Source organism: Corythoichthys intestinalis, chromosome 5, assembly GCF_030265065.1.
Source record: "Corythoichthys intestinalis isolate RoL2023-P3 chromosome 5, ASM3026506v1, whole genome shotgun sequence".
Taxonomy (NCBI): domain Eukaryota; kingdom Metazoa; phylum Chordata; class Actinopteri; order Syngnathiformes; family Syngnathidae; genus Corythoichthys; species Corythoichthys intestinalis.
In genome coordinates this window covers 48,645,197-48,663,330 of record NC_080399.1, presented here as the reverse complement: position 1 = coordinate 48,663,330, position 18,134 = coordinate 48,645,197, and the positions used below count along the sequence as shown (strand labels likewise).

General features: G+C 39.6%; 1 protein-coding gene across 1 annotated transcript; it reads right to left on the bottom strand.

Annotated features, from left to right (window-relative positions):
* Positions 1-157: 157 nt before the first annotated feature.
* Positions 158-15,064, bottom strand: rhcgb (Rh family, C glycoprotein b). The gene is made up of 11 exons (XM_057837600.1): positions 14,702-15,064; positions 12,080-12,272; positions 11,585-11,735; positions 10,237-10,384; positions 9,995-10,161; positions 9,772-9,909; positions 4,061-4,197; positions 3,853-3,977; positions 3,693-3,766; positions 2,855-2,922; positions 158-596 (listed from the first exon to the last, which is right to left on the bottom strand). Exons 1-11 carry the CDS (start codon positions 14,922-14,924, stop codon positions 563-565), a joined length of 1,458 nt encoding a protein of 485 aa, XP_057693583.1. The 5' UTR covers positions 14,925-15,064; the 3' UTR covers positions 158-562.
* Positions 15,065-18,134: the final 3,070 nt, after the last annotated feature.

Here is an 18,134-nt window from a genome sequence, read left to right as displayed (position 1 = left end):
AACACACAACCAGATGATAAACTATTCAATGATTAATATTGACATATTCACAAGGTCATACTTTCACACAACACGAGAGATTGTGCGTTTTCATGCATAGGACAACGAATGATGATGACAAAAGAACAATGGAACAAGGGTTTGAGTAATCTTTTTTTATTTTACCTATAATTACACACAAAATATTGTAATCGGCATAAACATGGTATTAACTCTAGATGAAAATCTTCCCAAACAACAATAAACTAATATGAGCTGAGCAATGAATACACAACAGCCGAATTGTGTCTTGCTTCTTAAACAGGCCGAATATGTACTGTGAATGGAAATTGTGTAATTATTCAGTTGAAGCTTTGTGGGAATTTTTCAACGATACAAAAAAATTACATGCCCATGTTTTATATGTACATGTTTGAGCTGAATTCTTCTTTTGACAAACTTTTCCAATTTACAGACATGGACTGGATGAGGGAAAAAATTCTAAGGAATTTTCTTTCTGTCTATTGAGAGAATAAAAAGGAACCAACAAAGGACAGCAAAGCCTCAGAATGAAGATATTGGGTCAGTTCTGCTCCAAGGTGAAATTGGACTCCGTTCTGGAAATAAAACACAAAAAATATGTTTTTAAAGTAGATAAATAAATAAATAGATAATAGTAATACTTAACGGCAGTCTCAAAATGGTCCTCAGTAAACATGGCCTCTTCAAGGTCATTAATGCACGTGGCATTTAGAGGTGTACGTATGTACAGTGAAAAGAAAACCCACATCAACACACGAGCACGAGCGTGAGCATCACAGCGTCGCCCCCTTGGCAAGTGAGTGTAAACCTTGCTTCCCACAGGATAGCGTCATAAAATCTTTATGTTCCAGTGCTGCCACCAAGAGGATAAAAAAAGCAGTAACAATACCTTATGGAATCACTTGTTTACAATAAACACTTTCATGCACGAATCATGATTATTTTTTAAAAAAAAATGTATTTATAACATTCACATAGGACAGGGGGTGTCAAACCTACAGCCCATGGAAGAATATTTTTAGGCCCCATTTCATATGCAATTGTAGAAATAGTGTTGCCTGCATTTTTTGCATGGACAAAAAATAAAATTAATGAATAAATATAAAAATGAATACAATATTATATATATATATATATATATATATATATATATATATATATATATATATATATATATATATATATATATATATATATATATATATATATATATATATATAATATGACCGAGTGCAAACACAGACAAAGAGCTTTTTACGTTGAAAATTCTTGTGAATACAGTATTTTTCGGACTATAAGTCGCACCTGAGTATAAGTCGCACCAGCCCAAAAATGCGCAATGAAGAGGACAAAAAACATAAGTCGCACCGGAGTAAATGTCGCATTTTGGGGGGAAATTTACTTGATAAAATCCAACACATATAACAGATATGTCACCTTAAAAGGCAATTTAAAATAAAATAAAATAGAGAACCACATGCTAAATAAGTGTACAGTATGATAATATTACATGATGCATGAACAACGAAATGTGAACGTGGCCCGTATGTTAACGTACCATAACTATTAACAATTTCACACATAAGCCGCACCCCCAGCCAAACTATGAAAAAAACTGCAAATTATATTCTGAAAAATATGGTAAATGCTTGAATCCCTGATTTAGATATGCAAGTAAAACAGTCTTGATTCCTGGTTAAAAGCAAAAAAACGGGCAGTTAGCATTTATTTTACGTAAATATGTCGAATGTGATGCTAGTCTTAAGCCAATGTGGCGGCACCTTATCACAACAAAAAGCTTTTTACGGTGAAAATTATTGTGAATAAATGCTTAAATACCTAAATTCTTTATAGATATGAACGTAAGTCTCGATTTTTGGTTAAAAGCAAAAAACCGGGCAGTTAGCATTTATTTTACGTAAATACTATATGTCGAATGCGATGTTAGTTTTTTTAGCCAATGTAGCGCCGCCTTATCACAACAAAGAGCTTTTTACGATGAAAATTCTTGTGAATAAATGCTTAAATCTCTAAATTCTTTATAGATATGGACGTAAAACAGTCTCGATTCTTGGCTAAAAGCAAAAAACTGGGCAGTTAGCATTTATTTTATGTAAATATTGCGAAGTAGGACACCAGTGCGGTACCGGCTGATTTCTCCCATTGATTTTTTCCCACAACGTTTCAAAATGCATGCATGGTATGAAAAATTTAAGAATAACTCCTCATGATGCAAGGTGTGGGCAGGCGTGGCGCAGTGTCAAGGATCCCTTGTCCCGTGAATAAAAATACAATTAACATTTTTTAACTTTAAAAAAATTGTGATTAAAAAAAAGAATAAGAATTTGTAAAATTCAAATAAGTGTGACCCATTTATATTTTGCTCTCTGAATTTCATCATTTATTTTTGTGTCGTTTTATAAACTCTCTTCTGACCTTACATATCTTAACTCTTTGGCTGCCATTGACAGCAACAGTTTTCAGTGTTTCAATTTCAATTTCTATGTTTTCAGCCCCTACCAGTTAAAATGGATTGGACGTCTATTGCCGTCAATGGGTGTTATCAATATCAATGTCCCTCTTTTGAATTTAGTTTAGTGTTAAAATGGTGACAGGATGAGGGCTGATTCCGATTTAACGCAAATTTAGATGTGTTTGGGAATTTCTGGATACAGTCACATTCCCAGTTATAAGGGGGTTTTCAAGTAAGCACACATTACAGGACACCTTATAGGTGGAAAGATTAACTGGATATTAAACAATGAGCATACTCTTTTTAAAGATTATGACCTGAGTCAGCTATGTTGGTCCACAGACGCACACAAATACTTACACATCTTTGTTGAGCATGTGATTGTTGTACTGCAGTACTGGTGGAATACTTTCCTCCTCGTCAGGCACCTGCACACAATTGCTCAACATTATTCAGTTCAAGAAAATACGTCTCCTGCGACTGCAATTCAAACATGTGAAATCGAAGAATACAGAATTAGCCAACAGTACGTAATGGCCTTGGTGCGACTATCAATAATTCAGAGCATAGTTTTAAAAGACAAAATGAAATAAAGTCGCAGCTGGAGTTGCAAAGGCAGTAATTGTACTCGAATAAAATACTAAATTGTTTCTATTGATTATATTAAAAACTACTGCTCCAAAAAATTTTTTGTTTCCATTTTAGACTGCAATTCCGGTACTATATCTTTACCCTGAAAACACCATACGTAATAAATTTAGGGATTGTTTACTTTTGTTGTCAAAATTGAGAAGGCATGCTCCCGTTTCAAAAAGGGCACTAAAACAATTTTCCAATATTTTGACCGTTTCACACCTAAAAATGAGAGTGTGTACTGGTTAAAGTGTGTAATCTGTGTCATTTTTATTTTTGATTGCAATCGTGTTTGTGAGTGAATTTTTGCTGCAAATGGTAGGTTTGGAATTGTCTTTAATTTAGAGAATTTCCACATATTTAAATTTTCTGAGATACCAAATTTGGGTTTTTCATGAGTTGTCACTTAAAATCATCAAAATCTAAGAAATAAGCTCTTGAGATATGCCTGTCTGTCGTGTCTCTTTAAATGGAATGACTGAAACAAAACACTTTTTCACAATATTCTAATTTTCTTTAAAAGCACCTGTATACTTAATTGCTATTTACTGATGTAGCCACCAACCTCCCAGTAGACTTCATCTTCAAAGCAGTTGTCGTCGGCTGGGTCCCCCCAGATTGGCAACCTTAAAATAAAACCTATAAGAGTGCAAAAATATCATAACATTGATAAAAGATTTTTCTAAACCTTGGTCATTTTGGTCAGTGGATATACAGTAGCTTACCAACCATGATGCCTCCACCTACACCGAAGCAGACAGCCACACAGATGCCTGCAGCCTGGTGACCCCCCTGCCTCGTGGGGGTCATCTCTTCAAAATCCCCCTCAAAATCAAAAGTGTTGATCAGCCTTTTGCATGAAAAACAAATACATTCAGAGTGTTTAACAACCCCATTTCATAAGAAATCACATAATCCTGACATGCTTCTTACCCTTCTTTACCATACACAGAGTCGGATGCAGCCGCAGCAGTAATCGCACCCACTATACCACCTATGACCCCAGGCATGGCATGGAGGTTGTGGATTCCACACGTGTCCTGAATTTTCAGGTGCTTCTCCATAAATGGCTGCAAGAAAAGTATTACATGAGAATTGCATTACTAAATAACACCAATTCTCCCAGTATTAAATAGACAGGGACATTATAATTGTTCTTATATACTATAGGCTACCATAATATAGGCTTCGTTATTATATTGACGGGTCAATTCGGCCGGCCACTGCGCAATGCCTTCAAGCAGGGCATCATAGTTTGCAATATTTAAGTAAAATAAATGCTAACTGCCCGGTTCTTTGCTCTTTTAATAACAAATCAAGACTGTTTTACGTCCATATCTATAAAGAAGTCACAGATTTAAGCATTTATTTACGAGAATTTCAACGTAAAAAGCTCTTTGTTGTGGTAAGGCGGCGCCACAGTGACTTAAAGACGAGCAGCACATTCTTTTTTTTTTTTTTTTGCTTTTAACCGGGACTGTTTTACATTCATATCTATAAAGAATTGAGGGACTTACGCATTTATTCACAAGAATTTTCAACGTAAAAAGTTCTTTGCTGTGTTTCCGCTTGGTCAGCTTTGACGGAGATAGGCCCCGCGCCCCGTGTCCCGTCAATACCATGGCGAAGTCTAAGCCCATACTTCCAAAAGTTGGTAAAAATTGGTCATTTTTTACATAAATCAAGCAAAATTTGCTTTAAGATAATGTTTTAAAGCATATCTATTCTTTTTTTTTTTTTTCTTACATTTACAACCTGTCCTGTTCAGCTGTTTGACACGGAGAATGGAAGTCTAAGTGCCCGAATAGTCTGAACAGTTTTAATGTTTCATATTGAGAGTCTGACATACTCCCTTTGTGATCATTCAACATACCTCATTTATTATGACAAAACAAAGAACAGGAAGGGGTTATGGGGGAACAGAAGAAAAGAAACACAAGAGAAGAAAGAGAAGAAACACAATCAACAACAAGAAATACATTGAACGCCTAACTACACTAACTACTAATATGTTGGTGCTATCGTCAACTAAATGTATTTCCGACTGACACCATGTGGGTGGCCTTTTGACCAGGGAAAGAGGGGGAAGAAGGTGGGGGAGTCTATAAGCTAAGTGATAAAAAGGGGTAGAGTGTACACAAATCATCTCTGTGATCTAGAACCTATTAATCGTGTGAATCCCTTGTGAGTGTAAGCCCGTTGGCGACCGACCCTACGCCGCCCCATCGCCAATCCCGGCACCGGGAACCCCCGCCCGAGCACGCCCAATAACATCCAGCCGCACGTGAGCCCCGCTGGGCGCGCAGCAGCCACGCAGACGAGCGGAGACGCCAGGCGGGCGCCGACACAGGGCCACGGCCCCCACCCAGCCAGCCCGGGGGGGGCAGCGCAGCCCATCCCTCCTCCTGCAGCCCAGCAAAGGAGCCCTCGCTCCCCCCCCAGAATCCAGGGTAGTCCCCCGGGCCACCCAAGGGGGGGACGCACCACCAACCCCACACCCGTCCCCAACCCCATCCGCCCACCCGGGCCAAGAGCCACCGCCGCAGCCCCCCAGCCGACACGGCAAGCCACGGGGCCCCCAGCGGCCTACCAAGCCCAGGGCAGGGCAGGGTCCCCCGCCGTAGCAGGCAACATCCAGCCGATATACTGCCGCCCAGCCAGCGATCCGCGGCGGAGCACTGGGTGGATACCCAGTTAGAGAAGACAGGGGAAGGCGGAGGCAGGAGAACGCCGAGGAGCCGCAGTGGGGCGACGCAAGACCGGAGCCCTGACCTCCCCCCACTCCCGCGGCCGGCAGCCCAGGCAGAGAGGAGGCCACGCCTCGGGAGCCATGCAATAGAAAAACGTGTGGGACCCACCTACCAACCTATTACTGTGGCTGCCAGGTTCCCGGCTGGCAGCCATAACCCAGCACTGTGATGGGATTGTGAGGGGAGGGTAGTGCAATGTATGCATTAAAATAGGAGATCTTGGCTTGGGGCAGTGGGACCGCAGCATGGAAATTCAGCCCAGCTGCCCGTCCCACCGCCCTTTGCCAGAGCTCTCCTGTGGAGTATGATGTGTGTGGTGCGTTAAAAAAAAGTTGCAGGGATGGTAGGGCCTGCCGTGAGGAGGTAACCGTGAGGCACCCCCCCCACCAGGTCTCAACCATCCCACAACCTTGGTGTGTGATGCATTAAAAACAGGGGGGAGCCAGGCCAGGACTGTATGGCCCCATCCAACTCTCCCCGGAGAAATGAATGAGTATGTAAGTGCCGGGGTGAAAGATATTTACAGTGCTGAAGTGAGGAGTGCGTAAGTTAAGAGGCAGACTCCCGCGGGCGTGGCCTCGTCCACCGGAGCAACCGGCCGCAGGGCAGGAGAAGCGCCAGGGCCCACGGCGCACCTGCAACCGCCCACCCCTCCCCCAGCCGCCCGAGCATCCACCCCGCACCCCAAGCAGGCGCTACGCCAAACGCCGGAGACCAGGGGATGTCCACCTCACCAGCAAGGAACAGCAAGCCCCACCCAGGGCCCTGCAGGCCCCACGAGGCAGCCGCCACGGCCCAGGGAGGCGGACAGGGCCGGAGACAGGGGACGGAGGCGCAACCCCCCCCAGCCCACCCCCGGGCCAGGAGGGATGTGCGGTATGACACCTGGGGGCACCTCCCCCGTATCCGGTACAAGGAGACGCGGCTCTGGCCGGGCCGTCCCGGGAGGGAACTATGACCGCCGCACACATCACCCAACCCCCGCCCCACTCCACCCCACCCCGGCCGGCCGGGGAAGGGCCGCGGCACACCCACCCGCCCGCGAGACCAGCGCGCGCCCGACGGGATCCACGCAAGCTTATTTTCAGTAGCTATTTTTCTTAATTCAAGAAATCTGAGTGAGTACTTGACTTGAAGCACTTTCATATACTTTCACCAATTTCTAGTAGTTTTACGCTGAAAACAAAGGACTTTAACTCGTTTTAAGGAGGTGTGTTTTTGCAGTGTGCAAGCCCCTCGGTGATTAATACACTGCAAAAAGTACTGGCAAATAATTTCACTTATTTCTAGTAGATTTACATTGAAAACAAGGGAATTTAACTAGTTTTAAGGAGGTGTGTTTTTGCAGTGTATAAATTACCAAGTGGCCTGCACACACTAATTTCACTTATTTCTAGTGGATTTACGCTAAAAACAATGGAATTTAACTAGTTTTAAGGAGGTGTTTTTGCACTGCATAAATTACCAAGTGGCTCGCATACTGCAAATACTAACCTCCTTAAAACTAGTTAAATTCCATTGTTTTCAGAGTAAGTCTACTAGAAATAAGTGAAATTATTTACCAGTGCTTAAAAGTAAATTTTAGTCGGATTTCTTTAAATAAGAAAAATAGCTAGTTGAAAATAATCTTGGCAGATTTATTTTAAGCAATAAATTAGTATATTTGATCTTTGCAAAAAGCTTTGAAATTTCAGAAATGTTCCTAATTCAAGAATAGATATGCTTCAAAACATTATTTGAAAGCATTTTTTTCTTGATTAAGGTAAAAATGACCAAGTTTTACGTATATGTGTGGGCATAATAAGAAAAAAAAAATAGTAATAGTTACTTAAAGTCAGTGGTATAATCTGCTGCGTTAATCTATTAACTAGTCTTTAACGCCCAAAATAAGATGGAAAAACTGAATACTATAATGAATACTAGATTTAAGAAAAATATTCTGATTAAGACGTTATAAATTTGCCAGTGTAGTAAGGTTGCCGCCCTTTTTTATTTGACTACAATTAATGCCATAGTGACTCCAAAGTAACCAAATTTACCCAGTCAAGACTTGTTAAATTTTGCCTCTATGACACGATAAAATCTGTAGGAAAATATTTAACGTGGCTTTTGACATACATACTGTACATACAGTACATACATAGTACTGGACAACATTTGGTTAGAATGCCAAATAAAAAGATGCTGCTATTTGTAATATGAAAATTAAGTGTTTGTTAAATGTTAGACAGTTAAGTGCAGAATTGTATGTTTCTTTGCACTTTTTGTTGCATTGGACATTTCTCTAAGCTCATTCACTGCAAATAACAATTATACAGTTGTGTTATAACTATTCAACCCCACAGTTGGTAAGTGTTTTTGTAAGTTTGACATTCATTTTTCATCTTGTTGATAATCACATCAAATAATGACATATCATAGAGACAAATACAATTGAAATAACAAAACTACTCTTGGGAATATTCCAATTAATAGCCTTTTTGTGATTAACTCATTGACAAAATTATTCAACCAAGCCACCACTCTTAGGAACAAAAGTTTCCATCAGGTGTTGTCAAACAGCTGATGAAAACTTCTGTTGATGTGAACGGAACCCGAAAGAGCAGCAGTTAAGCAGATTTAAAAGGACTGTGAGACATGGCTCTTCTTGGCAGTTAATAGCATCTTTACAATATGGTGAAGTCCAAGGAATGGTAAAAAAAAGTTCATAGAGGAGGTCATTTCACTTCATAAGCAAGGAGATGGATATAAAAAGATAGCAAAAGTACTAAAAATGTCAAGAGAAACAATTGGGAGCATCAAGTTTAAAGCTAAAGGCACAGTGGAAAAGCTACCTGGGCGTGGCAACTGCTGTGCGATACCTGAAGCGGTAGGTGGCGAAAAATCCCCGGGTGATAGCTGAGGAACTAAGACAGGACTTGTGATAGGAGGCTATTCAGATTTCATCCGAGACAATAAGATGCACACTGTGAAATGATGGCTTCCATACAAGAACTCCTAGGAGCACACCCCTGTTGACTCCCAAGCACAAGAAGTATGCCAAAATCCATGTGGACAAACCGCATGGTTTTGGGATACTGTACTCTGAAGTGATGACACCAAACTGGAACTCTTTGGGCCAATGGATCAACGGTACGTGTGGAGGAGAAAGAATTATGCCTATAAGGAAAAGAACACGCTATTTACTGTGAAGTACGGTGGGGGGGGTCAGTCAGTCATGCTCTGGGGTTGTTTTGCTTCTTCAGGTAAAAGGAATCCTCAGTGTGTGCAAAGTATTATGAATTCAGTTAAATACCAGGAGATCTTGGATGCAAATGTCATGCAGTCATTGACAAAGTTGAGGCTTGGGTGAGGATGAACTAAAGTTATACATACCACATGGGTTGAATCATTTTGTCAAATCAATCAAGTAGTCACAAAAGGCCATAAATTGGAATATTCCCAAAAATAATTTTGTTATTTCAGTTGTATTTGTCTATTTGACATGTCGTTATTTAATGTGATTATAAACCAGATGAAAAATAAACGTCAAACTTGCAATAACACTTATCTGCTGTTGGGGTTGAGTAATTTTGAACACAACTGCAGATGTCAAATCCACATCAATAGTACACTGGAAAAGCTGGCAGTGAGGGGAAAATATAAAACAATCATGAAGATTTATATAGTATAATAATACTAAATGATATTGACAAAAGAATTCATTACGTTTCCATGTAAAGTAGGTCTCTGTCGGAGATCATTTACGTTCTTCCACAAATGATTTAACCACAATTTATACAAATTTGATTTGTCCTGGAACATAACCTAGACTTCCATAAAGCACAGAAGTGTACAGTTCGTATCTCGTGCTGAAATCTGACTAATTTATATCAAAACAACTTATGACAATACCGTGAGGAATATGTAACCCAACGTTGACACAATTCCGCAGCAGAACCCAACTATCAGCGACCCATATGGCATCAGCATGAATTCTGCTGCAGTTCCGACTGCAACACCGCCGGCCAGTGTAGAGTTTTGAATGTGAACCTACGCAGAAGAAGAAGCAACATGTGTTCATGCTATGCAGGCAGAGAACACTGATCGAAAGTCGCAGCTAACCCATCACTGTTACCATGTCTAGTTTGCCATGTTTCTGAAAGAGGCTCGAGAAGGCCACAGTGGTGAGCACCGTTGCAGCCAAGGCTAGGTAGGTGTTGATGGCGGCTCGGTGCTGGCCGTCCCCGTGGTCGGTGATTGCTGAATTGAAACTGGGCCAGAACATCCACAAGAAGAGAGTACCTACCCGTGCAATATGAACAAGAATTCAGTCTGAGTGTAAAAAAATTCAGTCATGCAGCTTTTGTTGACATCTACCAATCATAGCAAAGACATCTGAGTGGTACACTGAGCCCTGCAGACGACTGCTTTGGTCCAGGTTGGGTCGATAGAGCATCCACGAGATAGCAAGGCCGTAATAACCTCCAAATGTGTGGATCACCATGGAGCCTCCTGCATCACGAGCCTTACACCAAAAAGAGTTATTTGGTCATAAAGCAGTTTATATCATCTGTTGCCCTGACTCATGTATAGCCAGATTATCTTTAGCTACATTATTAATATTCAATCCTGAATGATTTTGGTGTTATTTGAGACAAACTTGGCTTGTGGACAAATTAATATTGCTATCATAACAAAGACAACACATTTTTGTTGTTGACAGGCAACTAAACAGTAGCAAAGTATAAATATAATATATTTATAAAATAATGATTTTTAAAAATCCTCATGTTTGAATAAATGTGTGTAATCCACAACAGTATTGTTTTTAGCAGTCCTTTTAAATTTCGTCTTAGTCCTTGGGACGATTATATTTATTAGTCTTAGTCATCACAAAATGTGATTGTCTTCATTTAGTTTTTGTTGACGAAAGATTTATTTCATCTAGTTTCAGTCGACGTTTACTCAAAATGTTTTCCTCTGTGGAATTTTTTAAAAATTACTCAAAAAAATAAATAAATAAGGGTTTCCAACTATTTCGAATGAACACTGACAGCCAAACATGTATTGTCGCGTCCACAAGGACAACGGCAACATGGTGATTATGCACACTCAGCAAGAAAAGAGTACATTATTTTCAAATAATAGACACTTGGACGCCACGAACTGTACATAAAAAAGTTGTCCGAGAGTTTAGAGGACGCTCGCTGTGAGCATTAGCCTAATATAAATGCAATGCTAATGCTACCAGTTTCATTTAATATGTGATGACCACTCAGCACAGACCTTCAAATATATATAGCAACATTGCAAATGCTGCCTGGCCAAGAAAACAAATCTTACTGTGTGTGCAAGCCTGCACTGGAGACGACACACTGGTGAGTCGGAAATGGGGGGCAGCACGTCACGAGTGACACAAAATGACACTGCTACAATGCCGGCTAACTACACATAAATTGTCACACATTGTGAACATGTCACGGAAACTGTTGCACATTTTCGTCTTGTTCTCATCTCGTCAGACGAAAACTGGCATTCGTCTCGTTATGTTTGTCCCCCAAATCCCGTTTTTAGCTCGTTATTGTCTGGTCATAGTCATGAGAAAAAGTGTTCGTTGACAAAGTATTTTCGTTATCGTCATCGTTAACGAAAACAACACTGATCCACAAATTAGTCATTAATATATACTATAATAGTTACTGTATACTTGAGCCCACATACTTACGTGTATGACATTGAGGATGATGTATTCCTCCACGGCAAACAATGTGATTCCAAATAGAGTCAATACCATCAACTGGACTGGACTGACTTTACCCAGCACAGCTCCATAAGCAATCAAACACCCCGCCACACAGAAATCTGCATTAATTAAACTTTGAAAGAAGAATAAATTATTTATAATTCACTTGGATCATTACTGTTTGGTTTCATCTTGATAAGACATGAAACGTGACATGAAAATTTCCAACATCATCATTTCTCAAAAGCGTGACGTTTCTGTTTACCTTATAACAAATGTGCTAGAGTCATACAAAACACCATTAAGTCTAATATATAGTGCTGCATCTGTAGCCTGCTGTCATATAATTTGTTTTCTGAATGTGGAAACTTTTCTTTTAACTTTTCTTGTAACGATGAAAAAAAACCCAACTTATAAAGTTGTGATTAAATCCAATATTTACGATTAGGTGGAAGAGGAAGTCGAAGTCAACCATACTTTTCAACACCAATTTTGATCTTCCCGTCAGTGTAATCCAAGGAGTGGAACCAGCCTTGCATTAGCAATGCCCATTGGAGGCCAAACGCTGCAATAAGGAAGTTGAAACCCACGGCGCCGAAGCTGTAGCGCTTAAGAAAAGTCATCAGAAAGCCAAAGCCCACAAAGATCATCACATGGACATCTTGAAAACCTGGGCGTAAAATAGGTTATTAGGACCTGGGTCACGCACAATAAAAACGATGTAAAGTTCCTTATTTTTACACTTGTATGATAACAAAATATTACTGAGCCTTGACAGTCAGCAAAGCTTTCATGGTTACAACTGGAGTGGATGCACTAAGTACAGTGGGGCATATAGGTATTTAGTCAACCCCCAATTGTGCAAGTTCTCCTACTTGAAAAGATTAGAGAGGCCTGTAATTGTCAACATGGGTAAACCTCAACCATGAGAGACAGAATGTTGGGGGGGGGGGGGGGAACAGAAAATCACATTGTTTGATTTTAAAAGAATTTATTTCCAAATTAGAGTGCAAAATAAGTATTTGGTCACCTACAAACAAGCATGATTTCTGGCTGTCAAAGAGGTCTAACTTCTTATAACGAGGTCGACAGAGGCTACACTCGTTACCTGTATCAATGGCACCTGTTTTAACTCATTATGTGTATAAAAGACACCTGTCCACAAGCTCAGTCAGCCACACTCCAAACTCCACTATGGCCAAGACCAAAGAGCTGTCGAAGGACACCAGAGACAAAATTGTAGACCTGCACCAGGCTGGGAAGACTGAATCTGCAATAGGTAAAACGCTTGGTGTAAAAAAATCAACTGTTGGAGCAATTATTAGAAAATGGAAGACATACAAACCCACTGATAATCTCCCTCGATCTGGGGCTCCATGCAATATCTCACCCCCTGGCGTCAAAATGATAACAAGAACAGTGAGCAAAAATCCCAGAACCACACGGTGGGACCTAGTGAATGACCTACAGAGAGCTGGGACCACAGTAACAAAGGCTACTATCAGTAACACAATGCACCGCCAGGGACTCAAATCCTGCACTGCCAGACGTGTCCCCCTGCTGAAGCCAGTACATGTCCAGGCCCGTCTGCAGTTCGCTAGAGAGCATTTGGATGATCCAGAAGAGGACTGGGAGAATGTGTTGTGGTCAGATGAAACCAAAAGAGAACTTTTTGGTAGAAACACAGGTTCTCGTGTTTGGAGGAGAAAGGATACTGAATTGCATCCGAAGAACACCTTACCCACTGTGAAGCATGGGGGTGGAAACAACATGCTTTGGGGCTGTTTTTCTGCAAAAGGACCAGGACGACTAATCTGTGAAAAGGAAAGAATGAATGGGGCCATGTATCGAGAGATTTTGAGTGAAAATCTCCTTCCATCAGCAACAACATTAAAGATGAGACGTGGCTGGGTCTTTCAGCATGACAATGATCCCAAACACACAGCCACGGCAACAAAGGAGTGGCTTCGTAAGAAGCATTTCAAGGTCCTGGAGTGGCCTAACCAGTCTCTAGATCTCAACCCCATAAAAAAATCTGTGGAGGGAGTTGAAAGTCCGTGTTGCCCAACGACAGCCCCAAAACATCACTGCTCTTGAGGAGATCTGCATGGAGGAATGGGCCAAAATACCAGCAACAGTGTGTGAAAAGCATGTGAAGAGTTACAGAGAACGTTTGGCCTTTGTTATTGCCAACAAATGGTACATAACAAAGTATTGAGATGAACTTTTGGTATTGACCAAATACTTATTTCCCACCATGATTTGCAAATAAATTCTTTAAAAATCAAACAATGTGATTTTCTGGGTTTTTTTCCACATTCTGTCTCTCATGGTTGAGGTTTACCCATGTTGACAATTACAGGCCTCTCTAATATTTTCAAGTGGGGGAACTTGCACAATTAGTGGTTGACTAAATACTTATTTGCCCCACTGTACATTATGGCATGATACAGTAATGATACTGCACAAAACCACAATAATCCCTGCATTTAACAAAAATCTGTCTTTTAGTGCAAAAGCAAACAGTACATTATTAACTTTTTTATTTTCTAAAAAGCCCTTGCACTGGCTCCATGGTAAATACCAGCATCACCCAGTTAGTGTCATTTACAATAACATGACCACAGAACATCTGACACAGCTACTGGCACAATATGTTGTTACTGTGAAACATTACAAGACATTGTGACAACTGTTTTATGTTTAAACTGTTCAAATGTATCTGACTGAAGCCGTCATTTATTTCCTCAATAGCTTGTCTAATGCAATAAACTCTACACAACAGGTTTTTAGTGATCGCAACACAAATGCTTATTAAAGCATGTGTTTTATTTATTCATTATTTAAGAGTGGTTTCTTTTGAAAACACTGATGCATAAACTACCAAAAAAAATTAATGACATTGAAAACCACAAGGGAAATAACCACCTGTGCTTGTCAGCAGTGTCAACACATTTTATACACATCATTTGATTCCATTAATGCTGGTGTTGCTCTTTGGAAAATTGTTCCTCAGAGTACTTTTTCCTCCTCAAAATTAAAAGATGAAATATATTGGATATGAGTGGAGAAGTGGAGTGTAGGAGTGAAGTCACTTACTTGGATATCTGAAGTAGAAATCATTCTCAATGTCACTTGATATATTTTCTGCTTTCCTGTGCTCTATCCAGTGCGGATCAGACTCCTCGTCATAACGAATAAAAACTCCAAACAAGATGATCATGGCTGTTTGCCACACTATACACACTGCTGGAAGACTTAGTCGAACATTTGTATTTTTAGGACGATCACAGAATTCCCTGAAGCTTTGAATGCATCCCATCGTGGAGATTTAGCTTTTCTTTTTGGCTATTCTGAAGCTGTTCTATGTTGCAGTCATATCATTCAATCTATTTCCCCCTCTTAAAAGTCTCTTTCAAACTGAATGCCTAGCTCAAGAAAATGTGACCAAAGATGAAGACACTCCCACAGTCACTCCCCACTATCTAGAAGAGTGATTCTCAACCAGTGTGGCACACAGCAAAAACACACCTCCTTAAAACTAGATAAATTACCTTGTTTTCAGGGTACATTTACTAGAAATACCATCATTTTCGGACTATAAACCGCTATTTTTTTCCTTCATTTTGAATCCTGCAGTTTATAGTCCAGTGCAGCTTATTTGTTGATTTATTTGGGTTGATAGGTAACACTTTATTTGACAGCGGCGACATAAGACTGTCATAATTATGACATGACACTATCATGGTCATTACTAAACGCTTATGACAGATGTCATTAAGTGTCATCTGGTAAATTATGTCACTAACTCCATTTATGTCCAGCTCGGCTATTTTACATCCATTCAAAAGTGAGATAATTTGCCGGATAACACTAAATGACATCTGTTACATTAATGCTCATGACAGTTTCATGTCATAATTATGATTGTCTAATGATAGTCTTATGGTGCCACTGTCAAATAAAGTGTAACCAAATACCATAACTAGCAATTAATGAAACAACTGGAACAGTAACTGAAGAAATAATTACAACAGAAGATGAATTTTGGCTGCGGCATATAGTCCAGTGCGGCTTATCTACAAACAAATTTGGTTTTCGTGTCAAATTTGGTGTGCGGCAGTTTATAGTCAGGTGCGCCTTAGAGTGTGAAAATTACGGTAAGTGAAAATATCTGCGAGTGCTTCAAGTAAATTTTATTCACTTAAATTTCTTGAAATAAGATAAACAGCTAGCTAAAAATAAACTTAAAAGACTTCTTTTAAGCAATAAATTTGTATATTTAATTAAAAGAAAAAATCTTGTCAGAAATGTTCTCAATTCAACAATAGGTTGACAAAATATTATTTGAAAGCATTTTTTTCTTGATTTAGGTAAAAAAACGTGACCAACTTTTAGATGTATGGGTTTAATAAAAACAAATATCAATATTTACTTACCGTATTTTTCGGACTATAAGTCGTAGTTTTTTTCATAGTTTGGATGGGGGTGTGACTTATACTCGGGAGCGACTTATGTGTGAAATTATTAACACATTATTATTAGAGGCGTGCAAAATTTCCGATTCTTAGATTATTCGCGATTCGGCTGTGGAAGATTCGAGAATGATTCACAAACATCCAAATTCCGATTATTGAATTATACCAGGTAAAGCGGAAATAAAACGCAGTCAGCGCTGTCTTCGGGACGCAATGAGGAACGGACTGAGAATAAATATCATGTGCAGCTAATGCCGCTAGGTAAAAAAAAAACAATAATACCTGACTGCGGCCGTCAGCTGCTACAAACAGCGCCCAGTTGCTAGTTGCTACAAACATACGGCAACATACGGCTATGGTAGATATCACATATATCTAGACTAGATGGGAAATGACAGACTTTCCCGCGCTAGTAAACAGGCGCCATCTTAAAGCAGTAGACTTCACTAGAAGGCTCTGTTGTAGAGAACCTAATTACTTCTTATCTAAAATACCCCTAAATCGGCAAAATCTTGACTTGAATCTATCTTTAAATGATGAAACAGTTTTAAAACTATGTCGAAAGTAGACATGAGGGAAATTATGGCGTAACGGGCGCAATTTTAACAACTTTAACGGTTGATTCACAACATTAAATTAATTGAATGTAGTTTAAAGCTGCTGATACAGAATGGGGACTTGAGTATTTTATTTACTGTTTTTAACCGGTAACTTGATACCAAAATAGTAGTTTGGTTTATTTAGCCTGAGAGGATTTTTGAACAATTTTGGAACAAATATACAAAACATTAAAAAAAATAAAATGGGGGGGGGGGGGGGTGGCATCAATAATCGATTTATAATCTAATCGGAGTCTCTGAATCATAATCGTAATCGAATCGTTAGGTGCCCAAAGATTCCCACCTCTAATTATGATATCATTTCACATGTTATTTTGGTGTTTTGGAGTGACACTGATGGTTTGGTAAATTTGTTAGCATGTTCTTTATGCTATAGTTATCCGACTAACTCTTAATAGCAATGTTACATTAACATACCGGCCACGTTCGCATTTCGTTGTTCATGCATCATGTAACATTATCATACTGTACACTTATTCAGCATGTTGTTCTCTCTTGTATTTTTATTTTAAATTGCCTTTAAAGATGACATATCTGTTCTACTGTATGTGTTGGATTTCATCAAGTTAATTTCCCCCAAAAATGCAATTTATACTCCGGTGCGATGTTTTTTTTCGTCTTCGTTGGGCATTTTATGGCTGGTGCAATTTCTAGTCCGAAAAATACTGTATAATAAGTGGAATAATCTGACACAATAATCTGTTGATTCATCTTTAACACTCAAAACAAGATGGAACAAAAATTATTTTACTAGATTTAAGAAAAATACCATGAATACCTGCTATACGAGTTAAAAGCTAATTTAGCAGATTTAAAAGGACACCATTACGCTCTGCTCCTTCTAGCAACATGGTAAAGTCATGGGAATTGAAAGTAAAAAGAGAAGACTATTTCTTTTCGTATGAAATGATATGAATATAGAAGGATATAAACACATGAAACATTTCAAGAAACACCGTTGGAAGCTTAATTAATTGATTTAAAGATAAGGACGCAGTAGGAATGATACATGGGAACATCAGACAGGAGGCTGTCAATGACAGCTCTCCGCTATCAGCAGAGGTGGGTAGTAACTAGACATGTGCCGGTTACCGGTTTCACGGTTTACCGTGGTGTGAAAACGTCGCGGTTTCAAAACCACTAAAATTTTCCGTCATACCTTAGTACGGTATTCGCTATTTTTCATGTGCCAAAATGCAGCCGAAGTGGCTTGGTGTGGCAGCGCTCACCCTTCCCGTTTGTTGCCGTGAGTGCTATTCAGCTAAACAGCCAGTAAACCCTCCAAACACAAGGCGTACTTTTCTTCAATTTATTGAGCTCTCAAATCGTGGTGAAATATACAAATGAATACATTTAAAACGTTATACAATTGTATTTTTCCACATGTGAGTCGGTTCAACAGGATAGCAGTAGCACCATGAAAAAGGTCGCCAA